General features: G+C 30.9%; 2 protein-coding genes across 2 annotated transcripts in view; one reads left to right on the top strand and one right to left on the bottom strand.

Moving 5' to 3' along the window:
* Nucleotides 1–1,951: 1,951 nt before the first annotated feature.
* LOC132729705 (fibrinogen-like protein 1) lies at nucleotides 1,952–6,171 on the top strand. Its single transcript, XM_060715526.1, has 4 exons — nucleotides 1,952–2,169; nucleotides 3,846–4,082; nucleotides 4,465–4,577; nucleotides 5,056–6,171. The coding sequence occupies exons 2-4, from the start codon at nucleotides 3,847–3,849 to the stop codon at nucleotides 5,943–5,945; spliced, it is 1,239 nt and encodes a 412-aa protein (XP_060571509.1). The 5' UTR covers nucleotides 1,952–2,169; nucleotide 3,846; the 3' UTR covers nucleotides 5,946–6,171.
* Nucleotides 6,172–8,188: 2,017 nt separating this feature from the next.
* LOC132729708 (soluble guanylate cyclase gcy-33-like) overlaps nucleotides 8,189–16,836 on the bottom strand; it is a 45,980-nt gene continuing 37,332 nt past the window's right edge. The window contains exons 12-13 of the mRNA XM_060715530.1: nucleotides 16,254–16,304; nucleotides 8,189–13,308 (exon numbers count right to left, since the gene is read on the bottom strand). Coding sequence (XP_060571513.1) covers nucleotides 11,541–13,308; nucleotides 16,254–16,304 — 1,819 coding nt within the window. The 3' untranslated portion in view covers nucleotides 8,189–11,540. The remainder of the gene's footprint in view (nucleotides 13,309–16,253; nucleotides 16,305–16,836) is intronic.

The following is a 16,836-nucleotide window of genomic DNA, read 5'->3' as shown; positions in this document are numbered from 1 at the left end:
AAATGGATCTTTCAATGTGTACGAACGAGCAAATAATTTGGAATTTTTACTCAAAACTACCAGATTTTAATCGATGTACGTGACATCGCCTGCAACGCGCATGACTCGTCCATGAGCTTAACAATTATTGATGCATCATTCAATCTTCTTTTTTTAAATCTTATGTCATAAATATTTCTGCTGTTGCACTCACCATGACGTTAAACATGCCTCACATACAAACTATTCAATGTTCAGACAGAACAGATGACCCTCACAAAACAACGGTAGACGTTTTAGAAAGTAAAGGCGAGCAAATTCTCAAGAATCAAAAGCAAGCTCAAGGATATAGAACATTCAGTTATTGTAGGAGGTAAAACAGTAACTGGGTTGTTTGTTGTTGAATATATCAAAAGCATGTTGACAATCAAAAGACTTGAAAATAATCCACGGATCATAAGAATAAATAATATCTGAAAAGCCAAGCCAATCTGGTATAATATCAAAGGTGTAAAAATAAAATGTGTAAAAAGGAATCAGCGTACAGATGATTTAAAAAGTGGCTGTGAAAACAAACTGAATCTGAGTCAGAAAATTGCATTGTATGAAATCTAAACAAAGTCTTTTCTATACAGAGTTAAGAGAGAATGTTGAAATCACGTTGAAATCGTGATGTTGAAATCGTAAACAAGTTGAAAACGTAAATTTATGATGTTATTTAAACGATCAATAAAATAATATTTTGTTCTATAACAATTTATTATCTGCTGAATATAGATATTTAATATGTGATCATGTATCTCACACTTGCATCCAACATAATTCATTTGCATGTATAATTCATTCATGTCTTATTACGTTTGATGAAAGTAATCTTTTATGGTAATACCTTCAGTTATGAACCAATTCACAATTCAGATTATTTTATTAACGCTATCGACGTAATCGGGTCAACGTTCAGAGAAAAGACTTTTTATTTTATTTTAATTTCTCAAATTTTTATTATTTTGCACCAATGCTAAGAATTAACACATTTCGTGCTGTGCACTTGAAGAATTATAGCGTAATATACGATTGCAAAAGTAATAAATACTTCTGCAAGAAGCTATTTTGACATAGAAAAATGTGGGAAAATTGCATGATATAAATGAGGGTCGGTAAAAATTGCTCGATTTAACAAAAATGTAACGAGAAAATCAGTATACTATACATTTAATTTATCACTCTATAGAATACTAGAATACTATACATGTGCATTCTTATAAAGTGAATTAGTCCTTAAAGAAAGGTATGTAATACCATGAATAATTATGTTGATACCATTTAGTATCATATGAAATAATTAAATTTGGCTGTTTGAAATACATGATCTGATAAAACACATCTATATATAGCAGATATAAGAAAATAACCTGGACTCATCATCTAAATGTTCATACTAATATCACTCACTTCCTTATCATCCTTTTTTCGAGAGATATTTTTAAAGATATATCCAAAAGATACAATACTACTGTTTCTTTCTCAATATTTGAAATGATTAGCAAATGTAGCTTTTTTAAAGCAATCCCTAAACAGAATCCCTAAAGAAAGCACAAGGCAAAACTTGGCTAGCATACCTTTGGCGCCTCGTCAAATAGGATCCAGTATGATTACCTTATATCATAATATTATTTAAAGGCATTATTTATATCAATTCATTGTATATTAAAATTACATTATCATAATTATTTAAATTTCAATTGTAATGAGCTTTCTAACTTTCGAGACAATGGTATTCTGTTTTAGAGGTTAGAAGTGTTTTCTTTTTAGATACACTCTTTACAGTTTTTTTCTTGAACAACCTGTGTAGGCATGCGTTTCTTTTATCATTTATTATAATCTAATTTTAACTTGCATAATTTGCTTTTTTATATAAATAGGTCATACATGTCTAGGGGAAAGTACATACATTTTTTTTTGTAGCTCAAGGCTTCTATTCCAGCTGCGTTTAATTTTCTAACAAATGCTGCGGTTATCTTAGAAAACAGGCATGTGGCAAATTAATTCACTTTATTTGAATACAGTTCACATGAAACTGATATTATAATCATAAAAAATGAATGTGCAGCTAAAATGATGGAGTTAAAAATGGTGACTTAGGAAAATATCTTATGAATAGTTACTAGGCGTTCTAACACATATACCAAGGTAAGTGTTTTGAAACTTATTATTTTCAAAGCGTTAATGCTATTTCAAAAACTCAAAAGCTAAATCTTTTATGCTGTTCCACAATCTTAAGGTCGATTTGCCAAAGAGTAAGTATAATTGAATTTCCCTGCTAGTTAACATACACTAATAGTGTACATAAACAAAATGAAATAGTCTGAAAATTAAAAATTATTATTATATAATTTTTTATACTTCAAGAAATGTCATACCGTTCAGCAATTATGTAGTGCTCGTGTTATTCGCACATTAGATATTAAACAAATTTCTGCAACATAAATTCCCAGGTTACTGCAGGATTTTAAAGATTTTATTTAAATAGTAATAAGTTTAATAGTCATATGTTTTAAGAAAAAAAAATATCACAATAAAACATTGGTTTATATTCATTTAACACAAAAATGCTGAAAGATAAAACACACACATAGTGCATGATCTAAAATGAAAATGTTCCTATTTTAAAATTAGATACTTAACACGCCAGGTTGAGATTGTTTCTCTAAAATAAGATAAAACGCTGATAAACGCCGGCGAAAGTAAGCTCATTCAGGAAATAGAAATACGTCCTGTAAAATATTTAATTCGTATTAATAATTTTTCAAATTGTATTCTGTACAGAGGAAATGATTAGCTTATTTATATATAAGAGTTACGTAAATTTGCAAAATGAAGAGAAATTGGTCCGAATATAATAACAACTGTTGTGTTTATATCAAATCTTTAATTTAGACTGTCGCACTTATTTCAAGATATATCATGCGCAACTTTGATATTTGAAAAATATTGGGAATTGCTGCACTGTCTTTTTGTAAAAATAAAATCAACGTGTTTCGACTACACACACAGTAGATTTGTTATGTTTTGAATTCTACACACTATAGGTGGTCAAATTATGAGTATGTAGTGTCATTAAAAACTAGCAGTTTTTCAAGGAAATAAAACTTTACTGGGTCTGTAATAGGGCATGCAGCTTCCCATACATAGTGTTTACATATACAGTAAGAATAAAATAGATTTCAATAGATTTCAATAAATTTCTGTGAAAAAATTATTTTAATCAAAGATGAGCATAGATCTTTCAGTTTGAAAATCTCTTTGCGCTTATAAAAACGTTTCAAAAATACGTACAGAAAAGTGACCATAAATCATTTGAATAATTTGCAATGACCATCTGAAGTACATAAAACCAACTAACAAAAAAGAAGTTTGTTATAATGTTATTATTGTTATATTCCAGTTGGGTGAACACCCATCGCGTTGAAAAGAATTTGACATTTTAATTCAACTTAACTCTTTTTACTTGCTGGAGCCGGACCTGATAAGCATTCACACCAGCACAAGGCTCTGTACTGGTGTCTAACCCACCTCAAAAACATATTTCGAAAATTGTTAAGGGAAACTTTTTTTTATTACAATAATGCATCTTTAGATAATATAATAATTGATAACAGCGTGTAACGTCTTTTACACATTCTTCAGTACGAAATTGTTTTAACGGTCATTCAGTGATTTGAATTTTATACAATGTGTCAAAGCTATATAAATATGGTTCGATAAATATATAGTTTGAAACTTTACAAATATATCATTAAAAATAGCAGATAATATTTCAAAAATAGTTATTTCTGTTTTCCTATGTTCTCTCTGTCTCTGGATAGGATGCAGGCGTCACGGTGTAGATGTAGAAGTGTTGCTCTTCTGATGATCATCGTATATTGTTCAATAATTACACAAGGCCAATTACAAGATACAGCAAGTATATGCCAAACCTTGCAGTACAGAGCATTGAGCTTGCGACATCAGAATGAACATCAATGTTTGATGTTGGAAAAACTGAATATTGATCTTGACAAAGAAAAAAGCATGATCAGAGTTCAATATCAGGATTTATACACGTATGGCGGTTTCTTCCTCACTTAAATTCAATTTGCCACATTTTAAACGTCCGGTGAAGAAAGATAATTCCTGATTCTGTTTACGGTGTATTCATTACGTATTAACTCCCCTTAATTTCATTTAGAATTAAATTTTGCTCTGTTAAATATATCAATTACTGATAACTCGATTTAGTATAAATTGATCTTATATTTTATATTTATAGGATTTAGGTGAAACATTATGTACTTTAACTAATAATTTACATGTACAAACAACAAATTTATATAGTATTTAAAAATTGAACAATTAGGTCGTTTTGTTAAGACATAAAACAAAATTGTGTCGTCAAATCAAAGACATCAAACAAATATGATGCTTGTATCTTTAATCAATTTACAGAATGATCAGCAAATTCCGTACGGATATGTTCAGAAATGTAGCTTCACTTTCTACACCAAGGAGGGACAGTCCTAAGTCCATACCAAATTTTAGAGATATTCCTTTAGTCAGAGGTATGATATTTCTTATTTGCCTTTTAAACGGTAAAACGTGGAGCATATCTTTGTTATAAACCTTTATTTAGACAGGTGCTTCAGTGTATAGAATTTGTTTCTGTTGCTCATAGTTTAACAGTTATATTTTTATATGTTTTTATTAGGAACGCTTATATTGCTATTATGGTACCCATCAAATTAAGCCTAACAGTTTTCCTTTGTAAGATGATTATACATTTTATTTTTCTTTCCGGTTCCGGTTCGAAAAAATGTTTTGAAATTATCGGAAAGAAATACCAGTTTGTTCTGTTACATGGATTGTTAATTGCTGGTACAATTTGTGAAATTGATAATAAAAGTATAACGGATATATTTGTTAGTATCAGGACATTTCTGTAAGATGATTTTACATTGAAGTTAAATATTGTTTCGAATTCCCTGATTATGATCATCAGCATTTGATAACTTAAGAAAGTGAACATTTCTTTCTTTTCAGACTGCAGTGAACTTCAAATGAATGGAATATCACTAAGTGGTGTATATCCAATCCGCCTTCCGAACAGAAAGATAGTAAATATATGGTGTGATATGGAGGACAAGGAAGATAGTGGTTGGACAATCATCCAGAAACGCATTGATGGCAAAATCAACTTTACAAGACGTTGGGACGATTATTCCTTTGGTTTTGGAAACGTCAATTCGGAGTATTGGTTTGGAAATGACAATTTATACTGGATGACACACTACAAGAACTATAGTATAAGGTTTGATATGTGGGATTGGGAAGATAATTATGCTTATGCGTTATACGATTATTTTCGTGTTGAAAATGAGCAGATGGATTTTCAGCTAACAATTCAGGGATACTCAGGTACAGCGGGCGATGCAATGTTTCCTTATCATAATGGAATGAGGTTTAGTACTATCGATAAGGACAATGATGAATGGCATTTAAGTTGTGCTAAAAAAGATCAGTCTGGTTGGTGGTTTAAAGCATGTGGATACGCCTCCTTGAATGGTATCTTCATTGAAAATGGAATAAGTGAACCATCACCGGATGGTGTTATAAAAGGAATTATTTGGTCTAAATGGAGAAAGGAATACGGTTATTCTTTGAAAAGGACAGAAATAAAGATAAAACCTCGAACAAAACAAAAATTAGATGACGCCATAAGTCGACAAGAAACCACTAAGGCTGGGACAGAAGTGACAGAAGCTGTTCCTGTTGACAATGAAAAAACCGAGACTCTGCCGAAAGAGAATATTAAAAGCAATGGAAATGGGGTTACTGTGCCTGTTATCGATAAAGATAAAATAGCGGCACCTGAAACACCTACAGATTCAACTCCGGATTATTACACCGACGAACCCGATTATTATTACTAGACAATTATTGATATATGAGGTTTCTATATTGACAAGCCAAACTTACTTGATTGAATAAAAGATGATTGTGTGTGTGATATAAAACTGTATGCACTTCGACTTTGTTTGTGTCTGAGTATTAAGCGTTACATTCTGAGTTTGTGAAAGAAAATGCATGTGTGACGTTTTGACAATATTACAATTTCATATATTTTATTTTTTTACATAAAGGCTTATTTTTAATTCACATAGATCATTGTGTATTATCTCCCTTAGGCTGGGTTATGCCAGGGGCTGCGTTCTTTAAAGTTGTCATACCGTATAGATCTTTGCTCTGATATTTTAGCGTTCATTTGAGGTAATGTATATGTGTTACATGTGGTCTCACATAAAGCTAATGCTTATATTTTGGGGTTAATTTATGCCACTCTTAAATGTGCTATTCTTTACTTTACGCGCATCATATATTTATTTCAGCTAAAACAAAAGATACCTGGCTAAAATACTTTGTATTCTGTTTTCGTTAGTTTTGCGTTATTTCATATGCTTGAACTTTTATTTTGTTTTTAATTTTATCTATGTGAATATATAATTAAACCTACCTTTTGAAAAATGAAGAAAATAAAATGTTCATGTGGTTATTTCTTTCTTAAAGTAGAAGGTAGAACACCCCTAATGGGCACTATAAGGAACTGTAAAATTGACAACATAGGACAGTAATATGCCTTAAATGTCACCTGTATGCAAAATTTAAACACAATTGATCGTGTGGTTTATGAGTAATGGACATTTTATGAACTAAAACTTTGTCATTAGAAGGGCTTTTATCAGAAATGAGGAAACTAAATAATCTTGGGTTTGAACCCTCGCCTCTCAGTTTCAATACACTTTACAGTGATTCTAGCCTATTTGAATACTCTTCAAAATGGAGATAGTGCATTAGGGGTGTACTACCTTAATCCAGGAATTAATAGTATTTATATTGCTTCTTTATTAATTTGCTTATTAGTTCAAGAAGAAATGATATTATTGACGCTAAAAGACATTGGTCATCATCACAATCTTTGTCACTTTCAAATGAAAACACCATAACATTATAAACCTCAATCAAAACTTAAAGATTTTGAAATATCCTTTGGAATACCGCTAATAATACTGTAACGCTAAAAGAATATACTGGTCAGAAAATTGCCTTTAATTTGGTATGAACATATCAAGTAATGAAAACCGATTTGTACAGATGCGCTTGTATCGGGCATGTAAACCGCAGGAAACAGGGAATCCTATGTAATCGAGTGAACTTACTACAATGTGTCTTCAATTATTATTTGTAACAGTTGACAATTGAAATCCGGACGGATACAATCTCTCTGTATGTAAGAGCTTAATGAATTTTGACCTGCGAGTCATGACCATTTGCAGGAAGAAAAGTGTATAAACAAACAGTAATCGACTAACGATTGGTTCTCTTTAAAAGACCTGTTTTTCTTAGAGTATTAAGCTCAGTTTGTCCCTGAAAATACTTTCGCCAAACGTGCTAACATCGTCGTTTTCTCCGAATTTTCTTTTTTTCCTAGGAACTGTACGTTCTGTGTGTGACTTATTAGATTTGACCTTATTTAACTTCTTCAAATTAGCGCTTGACAAGATTTTTACACCCGTCCGTATGTTTTCCATTGGTTCTATGCCCAAGTCCTTGTCATTTTTTTTAAACCGTTTCTGTCATGCCCTTAACTCATTTAATTGTTCAAAATCTTATAGTCATTACTTCTTTATTTCTTCTCGATTGCCTTTTAGATTTCATTCTGCAAGTATTCGTTTTGTTTGCAACCTTTTGTACTACTGTTTATTTACATATAATCTATCGTAAAGTTCTTTTCTCCTCGTCGAAATAATTCATCGCTTCCAATAAATTTTTGACGATCACTGTTAAAATCGCCGAAAAATGTTCTGTTAAATAGGGGACAACTTTGGAAACTCGTCTAGAATGGTTTCTAGGCTTATGTACTCGTTAAGATAAACTAACTGTTGGACAAATATTACACACGTTATATGTAGATATTGCTTGTGAATGGGAGCCATTACTTGTCATATTTCGGTATTTTTGCAATGGAATATCATATGATAAAAACATTTGTCGTCATTTCATAAATACTACGAGTAGTGTGTATAAGTTGATTGTCTAACACCCTTTTTAAAAGCGAAAAAAACAGGGAAAATGAGCGCTGAATGTCAATTGTCTATATACAATAAAAAAATCTGAAATTAGTTATTGATTTTATTTCTAGATATAATAACGTTAACAGTCAAAATATTTCTCAATATAATTGCACAACAATGAAGACACTGTTTTATCATGCCATGTTTATACATAATTGTTTTATTACTAAACATATTGTACAATGATAAACCAAATTATCTACACCTCATGTAAGTTATGGAATAGTTTTGCAAGAAACATCTTTACAAACGTGTCTAGAAAATGTATCTTCAACTATATAAAGATTCCAACCATTATGCTGTCATTGTCATATAAAGTGACTTATGTTTGAATCTTTTTATAAAGCAACATATTATTAATGTTAACAAAAATAAAAGACCATCAAAACTTATAAAAGTACAAAGTTTAAAGCATATAACATAAAATGTTAAACGAAAAATGATTGTCGCTGATGTATGAGACAAAATCAATACCATTATAATGTGTGAAAATATATGTAAGAAATAAAATCTACATTTTATAGTACAAACTCTTCTTTATGGAAATACTTCGCATATACCTAATGTCAAACCTTAAGAATTAATAACCATTGACCACGAAAATACAATGTATATGATGACATTCTAAGAAAGTAAATTGCGAGCCTTCCCCTCTTATCATGGTGGTTATACCACGTGGTATATCACGTTCACATTCAGCATAATTGCCAAGTTTTTAGAACATTGCTGTTGGGGAATAGCACACAACTTGTAACCGTTTTCCCGAATGTTAGAAAATACTTCACATGTCAAACAAGAATAATAAAAATTAATAAGTAGGGAATAGTTCTCCGCTTTACAGAGGCTATTTTTCTATGGTGACTGATTTGTGCCAATTTGTATTTTTGATATCCTGGCGCCTGACAAAATACGAAAATGTCACTACTTCCTCGTTTTCTCGTGTCTTCGCGGAGCGAAAATACGACATGACACAAATCAGTCGCCATTATTTTCCATTGATAAGGTATTGCCGGCAGTTTTCTTCCCTAAACTAAGTCATTAATGCCGCATGTGATATTTTAAATATGAGTAATATACCACGTGGTACAGGCACTCTACATTCCAAACACAGAAAAATACCAAATGCTTAGACCTATCGTATTACGAGTGTATTACTATAATTATAACCTGTTTATATATGCACCAAACGTACAGGGTTTAATCATACGCAATTTTCTAAATGTCCACACTGGCTGCAAGTTTTGGTATCGAAAAAAGCATTTATATTTAATCTCATGTATTGCATATATAAATATAAAACAACAACACGCAGGGACATTGTTAGGAAGGAGGCTACGCAATATACAGTCTTTGAAATATTGATACAGGATCATGTTCACGAAAACAAAATATAAATGTCTATGATTTTATAAAATATTACACAAACTGTCATGTTCTTATTTTGCATATCACGTGGACATGGACCGGTCCTTTAAGAGTAATATAATAATATTCTCTCAGAATGATCATCTCTGTTATCGCTTTTATCAGCATACATTACTTAAGACTAATAAAATAACCTATAAGTAACTTTTAAATTTTATCAACAAACATATCAATCTTAAACTGCTTTTTATTCGAGGTTAACGTACACTAGGCTTTTTCAAGGTGACATTTTTAATTTTGCAATACTGATGAAATGACCTTTTTTTGCCATACCCGTTTTTGTTCTATCAAAAATAACAATATGATTGTCGTATAAACGATTTTGATATTAAACTATGCATTCAAAAATGTTGATGTTAGCTTGACGCATTGGTATATATGTATGTAGACATTAGATTTGCATGGATCACAGCTAATCTCAAAGGTTATCATAATAAAAGGCACACAAAGTCTTAGAAATTAATATCACTAATTTTGCCTAGGAGGGAAAAACCTGTGTTTGAAAAATGTTAAAAGTATTAGACGTGCAGCATGTTAGATGCTTATCATGTGAAACTCGAGACAAACTTAGAATTGAATGTTAAATTATTTGTCATAAATGTAGCAATACTTTAATACTTTAACAAAAGTAATTTGTTATCCATACAAACTAACAAGTGAAAAGATGGTTTAAATTGAACAACGAAAAACCTTTTAGAAAAAAAATGAAAGCATAGATGGGGCCTTATAAGCCTTTACATAGTAATGATTTATTTAATGTTATTAACAACAATAAAACATAGGGAAAATATGAACCTTGTAACAACAATGTAAAGAAGTAACAATAATGGATTCAATTAGTACAGGTATCAATAAGATCAGGTAACAAAAATGGATTTAATTTAATCTAAGTACCGGTGGATAAGAATGTTTTGTATCATTCCATGGGACCTTTCCGGGTTTTCGTAGCGGAACATTTAGCCACACCTTTTCCATTCATTGCTAGGTCAACTGCTCACAAACAGTATCACAAACAAAACCATGTGTTCTTTTGTGCAAACCAGGTCAACCAGTGACTATGTATTATCTCAGTGTAGCTATTGGACAACAAGTTAGCCAATTTACATAAATCTTTAAACACTGGAAAGGTCCAACCTTAACTTGGTAATAATCTTAACATTTATCGGTGCCATTACATTTATTGCCAAATTGCGACGGTACGTATCAAGAAAATCTTTTATTAGCTGCCACTGCACTTTTTACGTCAATATCATGTAAAGGTAAAAAATTTTATACATTAACATTTGAATATCAAAAGTTTTTCCCAACAACGTATGCATCGTTATTTGCCAATATATAATACGTGGCCTCAATGAACAAAGAACAATACAAAATGCCATATATTTATATTCATAACTTGAAAGATAATTCAACCCTGAAACACGCGCTTATAGATACATGCCATTAAGTAATTGTAAAAAATGCCAAAAAAATGCATTTTTTATTATCCAAACAATTCTGAAAAAAATAAAATTCTGGCAGTTTCAAAGTTTCAATACTTATGATAATAATCTAATGCTGACATTCTTTACAAAACATACTATATCGTTCTTTCAAGATAACACTGATTAAAAAATCAAATCAAAGGTCACACAGTGGTTCTGTACAACTTTCATTCTTGGAAAATTTATAATTTTGTCTTTATTTTGGTCCCAAATATAGTTACAAGAAACAACAAAAAAATAATAATAATAATAAACCAAATATAATAATTAAATTGTTTGGACGGCAATTTGAAAGTAACGGCATAATTGTAAACAAAAATAAAGTAGCAGCAACCACGATTGTGGATTTCAACAATAAACGTCAAAAATAACGCAAATATAACAGCAGTTAGTTTGACGGCGTGTAAGGGAAATAACAAAATGTCGCAGCTGGTCATGTTCTCTATGACTTGTCACTCATGCAATATATTGCAACTGTTTGTCATTCTTATGAACTAGTTTCGTCATCTGAAAGATGAAAAACGACTCTATTGTCTGGTTCGTTTTCACTTTTCTTTGCTTTACATAACAACACCGACTGATTATGTATCATATTATTTTTCTTAAAATTAGCATCTATCTGTCCATTAATGCTACATGTACCATTATTATTTTCCCAACATTCACCACTCTTTCCCTGATTAACTACATGTTGTACATTGTCATTTTCCAACCCCCATGCATATTTCACACCTTTTTCCAATAGTTTTAATTTGTCCTCTGGACAATCAATCACTAAACTATCGCATACATTTTTATGTTCCTGTATAGATTCTTTTTGACTTTCATACATATCAGTGCTTTGAAAATGACTATCTCCTTTACTTTGATCTTTGTTGCACCGTGAACTACGATTACTGTTTTGATCTTTGAAGGATGTTTCTCGATTGTCGTTTATACAACCCTGATCACTTTTGCATTTTCGAATATTTTCAGAATTCAATTCTCTCCTTGCAGCGGCATCACTATTTGCTATGCATGAGAAAAATGGACAACTTAATATTTCGAGCTTTACATTTTCGTCACTCTCAGGTGTATTTTCAGAATTATTAACAGACAATAAACGAGTAAATGACTCTGGTTTAGTTAGAAAGCCATTTCTAATTGTTTCTCCTGAAACTGAAGCATAAGAACTCCTTAAATTGTTCAAACTCCTATCAGATTTCTCTGAAACTGTTTCCTTCTGTGTTTTTTTCTGCAATTCATTAGAATCATAATATCGAGAATGCGGAACAAGTTCGTTTTCTGCATAGTGAAAGGATTCAGAACTAATATTGTTTTTGTGAGTATTGTCATCGTATTGCATTGATTTGCATTTGAAAGACGATATAATATTTGAAAACTGCGGGCATTCAGCAGATTTGTCAAACAATAAAGTATCACCCTCTAGAGAATTTTCATTAAAACTTCGGTTCTCGGATGCAGAATCATTATTATTGTTATTCAAAGAACCAATGCGTTTTTTAATATCTTTCTCATGTGTTTGTTCAACAGTATCACTATCATATTTATCAAGACTTGCATCACTTCCAATTACTACATTTATTTTAAACGTCTCTTCTAAAGGACCTTTTGTGACATCTACCTCTTCGTTGTCCTCTTTCTTTACATCTTTATAACAGCTTTTATCGTGCATTTCTTTATCTTTCGTCCGGTCTTTAGGTGTAATATATTGGAAAAGGTCCGACATTTTAGGTAAACTTAATTTAAACTTGCCTAACGTCAGGCGATTCTCCTTCTCATGATGTGAGTTATCCTTATCACCTGAATTTTCTTTTGAAGATTGTTTATCGAGCTCAGTTATTTCAGGAATGTCGTACTTTGTTTGTAGACCTGGCTCAGACTTTTCCCCTTTCAGTTCCGCATTAACGCCAGTTGGTGCCGTAATGTTATCAGTATCTCCTTCGTCTAATTCAAAATGTATGTCTAATTTGTCTGACCCGTTGTATTCTTGTTCAGTAGGAGAAAGTTGCTCTGAAATCTCTTGAGTCGCTTTCCTGTACTCATTTAATCTGCTAAAGCTTGAGCGTGGACTGCCCTTCACAATCAGTCTATCACCTGTCTTAACTTCACCTGTACTCTCGTCATCTGTTTGTTGTAACAACGAAACGCTGCTTGCTGATCTGTTCGATTTCATACCTCCGAAATATGCAGGCATTTGTGCATAGCTTGTAGAGGCGTGCATAGCGTGTAAATCCATGGCGTTATCATAAGAACTGAAAAGAGCAACACAAAAATATGAGTTATCTTATAACATAATGATATTTATAAAAACCGATATACTAATATAAATGTTACAAAAAGCACTGTATTTGTTTAGCAAAATTAAAACTGATTTGATGAAAAATCACCAACTAATTCCTTATAATGACAGACACACTGGCTAAAATAATTATGAAATCAACTTTAAAATGTAACAAAAAGCAAAATGTAAAAATGGCGCGAAAATGTATTTCATGAATATTTGTTTTAATTCAAATATCTGCAATAGCCAAAGTATAAAATATAAACAAATGCATGCAAGCTTATAATTGGCTTTCTGGAATAACTTCATGTCTTTTTTTAAACAAAAGATAGAAAAGATAGAAAAGCGTTGTGTCCGGTTTTATATTCATATCTAGTTTGTTTTAGGATATATAGATGGAAGGAAAGAAACAGTAGTAACTTTGGTTACCATGTCTTTGTACAGATTTATCTTAATTATAATGTACTAAATATGTAATGATAGTCAACTGTTGATCAAAATTTACTATATCATTTGTACAAGTCTGTTAGTAGCAACCTCCTTATATAAATCAAACAGAAATGCTTTTTGCTGCTTTTCCTTTTAACATGTACTGTTTAATGTAATTTGTAATCTCCTTTTCGAATATGGGGGTAAGTAATATACAGTCATTCAAACTTGCCTATAAATCAGTAATTTGTCTGCTTTTCTTACCATTGAATGATTTTATTCAAGATTTCCATAATATTTTAATCGGCTGAATTTATGTAATGGATTTGCCCTGCTTTTAATTTTAGTAAAAGTCTATCCAAATTGTAAGAACTTTCAATTACAATTAGAATTACAAAAACCGTTTCAAACATTATAGAACCTTGTATAACAAAACGAATATGCAGACTGGCCTGGCTCTATACTTGTGGCAAAGTCTAGCCAATTGTGGTTCAAGGAGGTCATATGTTATTAACAATCTTTATAAAAGTAATGTGGCTTAAAATGATCATCTCATATAAACTATCAAATTATTTGCTAAATGCCGTTATGTCACAATTTTACTGACTGTCTCAATGAAAGTTAGTTATTTTTTTAAATAAAAATACTATAAACTATACTGCAAACGAATGCAAACTTACGAAATAAAGTAAAAATAAAAAATGTTACTTTTAAGATGTCGTCTAAATACAAAACTTCGCATGTGCAAGTTTAAAAAAACGTTTCTATATTAATGGTGCTAGTTTTAATGAACATTCTTGTACTTTGTTCCTGAAAATGTGGTAAAAGGACGATTTGCTAAGGACCGTTTCAACATTTCTCGATTTATTTACAACAAAAAATAATGATATATTATATTATTTTGGCTCCATGGAAAATGTATTTCCCTTTTTTTTATTTTGATACACTTGTATAAATAAAATATTTGATATACGTAATCAAAGCACTGAAAGCACTGGAAGAGTCTGTGACTTACCAGGTCTTGTTATGCAGACTATTCTTGTTAATGTCAAATACCTTACACATATCTGCACATAAGTAACATGACGAGGACACAATGACTACAAATTGATTAAATTAAATTGTATCTTTAAACATCGGTGAATATGTTTTTAATAACTTTTTACTTTTAGAATATGCATATTTTAAAATCCTCACAATTTGCATATATGTGTACCATTTCCAATGTCCATTTAATAAATGCAAGAATTGCAGAAAAGTACCCTAAAATTATAGCTGTGTTGTAGAAACTTTACTTATATATTCGCCAATAATGATCAATTGACTTGTCATATGTGCTTTAACGTGTATTAATATCAACAAACATTGTATTGGTAAAAATTAGATTTAAATATGATAGTACTCAAACAAATGAATGGGTATGAGTAGCGGGGTTGGCGTGGGAGAAGAGGGTTGGTCAAAATGGTTAATATACTTAAATTTCTTGCAGTAAGAAATCTCTTATCTCTCACATTGTTACTACTAAAAGAGCTTTTGTTGAATATGAAATGCTTAAAATGGAAATAGAATCATTTACTATGTATCAGCAATAGCCTAAACCTCCTGAATGACAACCCTTATATTTTATTATTTTTGCTTTACAATGAGGTCAATAAAAGACTTATTTCTAAACAGTATAAGCAATGACTGCTATAAAAACATGTCACCTTTGGATTTATGAAGTGATATATATGAATATGTGTGAACATGCCTCCTAAGTGAAGACTGTATAGCCTTAACTGATTGAAATTTAACATCCGTGCAATGTACATCATTTGTTTTCTTCCCATTTAAATTATTAAAAGATCATACTTAGCACTGCTTCCATTCGATCAAGAAATAAATCTATCGCAAAGATTATAGTTCCAATGAAAGTATCACATGCAAATGTATGAAAATTGAAAGTCTCAAATCTTAAGAAATCATAATGTTCATGATCGAATCAATAATAGAAAGGTACTGGTAAAGAAATTATTTTTACAATAAAAGATATATTTGTCCCAGAGTAATTATATTTGACCGGGTAACTAAAAGGTTTTTGTTTTTCAGTTTGAACCAACTAAATTTTGCGAAATGTATTACTTATAAACATTGAAACGAATGTAGAGAAAGTTGTATAAAATAGAGAAAAACAGAATCCATAAAGAAAGCCCAACATGGCAATATTGAAAGTGTTGCAGGGTCGGTTTGGTTGAGCCTATTCATGAACGGTAGTGGTAATTGCTATCTACGTCCACGCCCCCTTTCACCGTTTATCCCCCCTTTTTATGGATAAGTGGCTAAGAAAACTCCGCTCATTCGTTGGTACAAAAATCAAGTAACAATTATTGATTTGTGAACATTATGAAATCTTTGAGTGCAAACATGTATCTTGATTAAATGACAGTGTTGTAGGAGAAATGTAATATGCACAACACAATTTTCTGAATATTATACAAGGAATTGTACCCCCGCGTAGTAGGTCTGGATCGGAAATATAGTTTCATCTCCTTTGTCAAGCTGAAAGTGTTTTCAAATAAAAAACAATTATTGTACAGTTGAGGTTCACATGTCATTCTACCTAAACAGATATTCAAATGTGATTAAAATGAACATGAAATATCATTTATGTTTAATTGGTATATATGTTTATAACACATATGTTTAGTGATTTATTTTCACCAATTGCATATGGTCATAAGTTACATTATTGTTGTAGATACAAAATCTATACACATAGAGAAGTGAATAAAAAATGATATCATTTCAAAGTAAAACCAAAAATAGGTTTAAGCCGATGCTAAACATAAGAAGAATTTTGATGCGGATGACATATAAAAGAATTTATATATGTTCGATGACATTGGTGATTATTTAGAATGCAAATGTATAAATCAACCAATCATAGTTAATAAGAGAAAATCATTTAGTGAACAACTGACACGAGAAGAGTCAAGGAAACTCCTAAATGAATCTTGTGTTAAAATACAATAATGATTAACATATAGATAATTTAAATAAACATAACTGTATCTTATACTTGCATTCTAAA

Source organism: Ruditapes philippinarum, unplaced genomic scaffold (genome assembly GCF_026571515.1).
Source record: "Ruditapes philippinarum isolate M1 unplaced genomic scaffold, ASM2657151v2 ctg2435_1_1_1_1, whole genome shotgun sequence".
NCBI lineage: Eukaryota > Metazoa > Mollusca > Bivalvia > Venerida > Veneridae > Ruditapes > Ruditapes philippinarum.
Note: the sequence above shows the minus strand (reverse complement) of the source record. Positions and strands in the feature narration are given on the sequence as shown.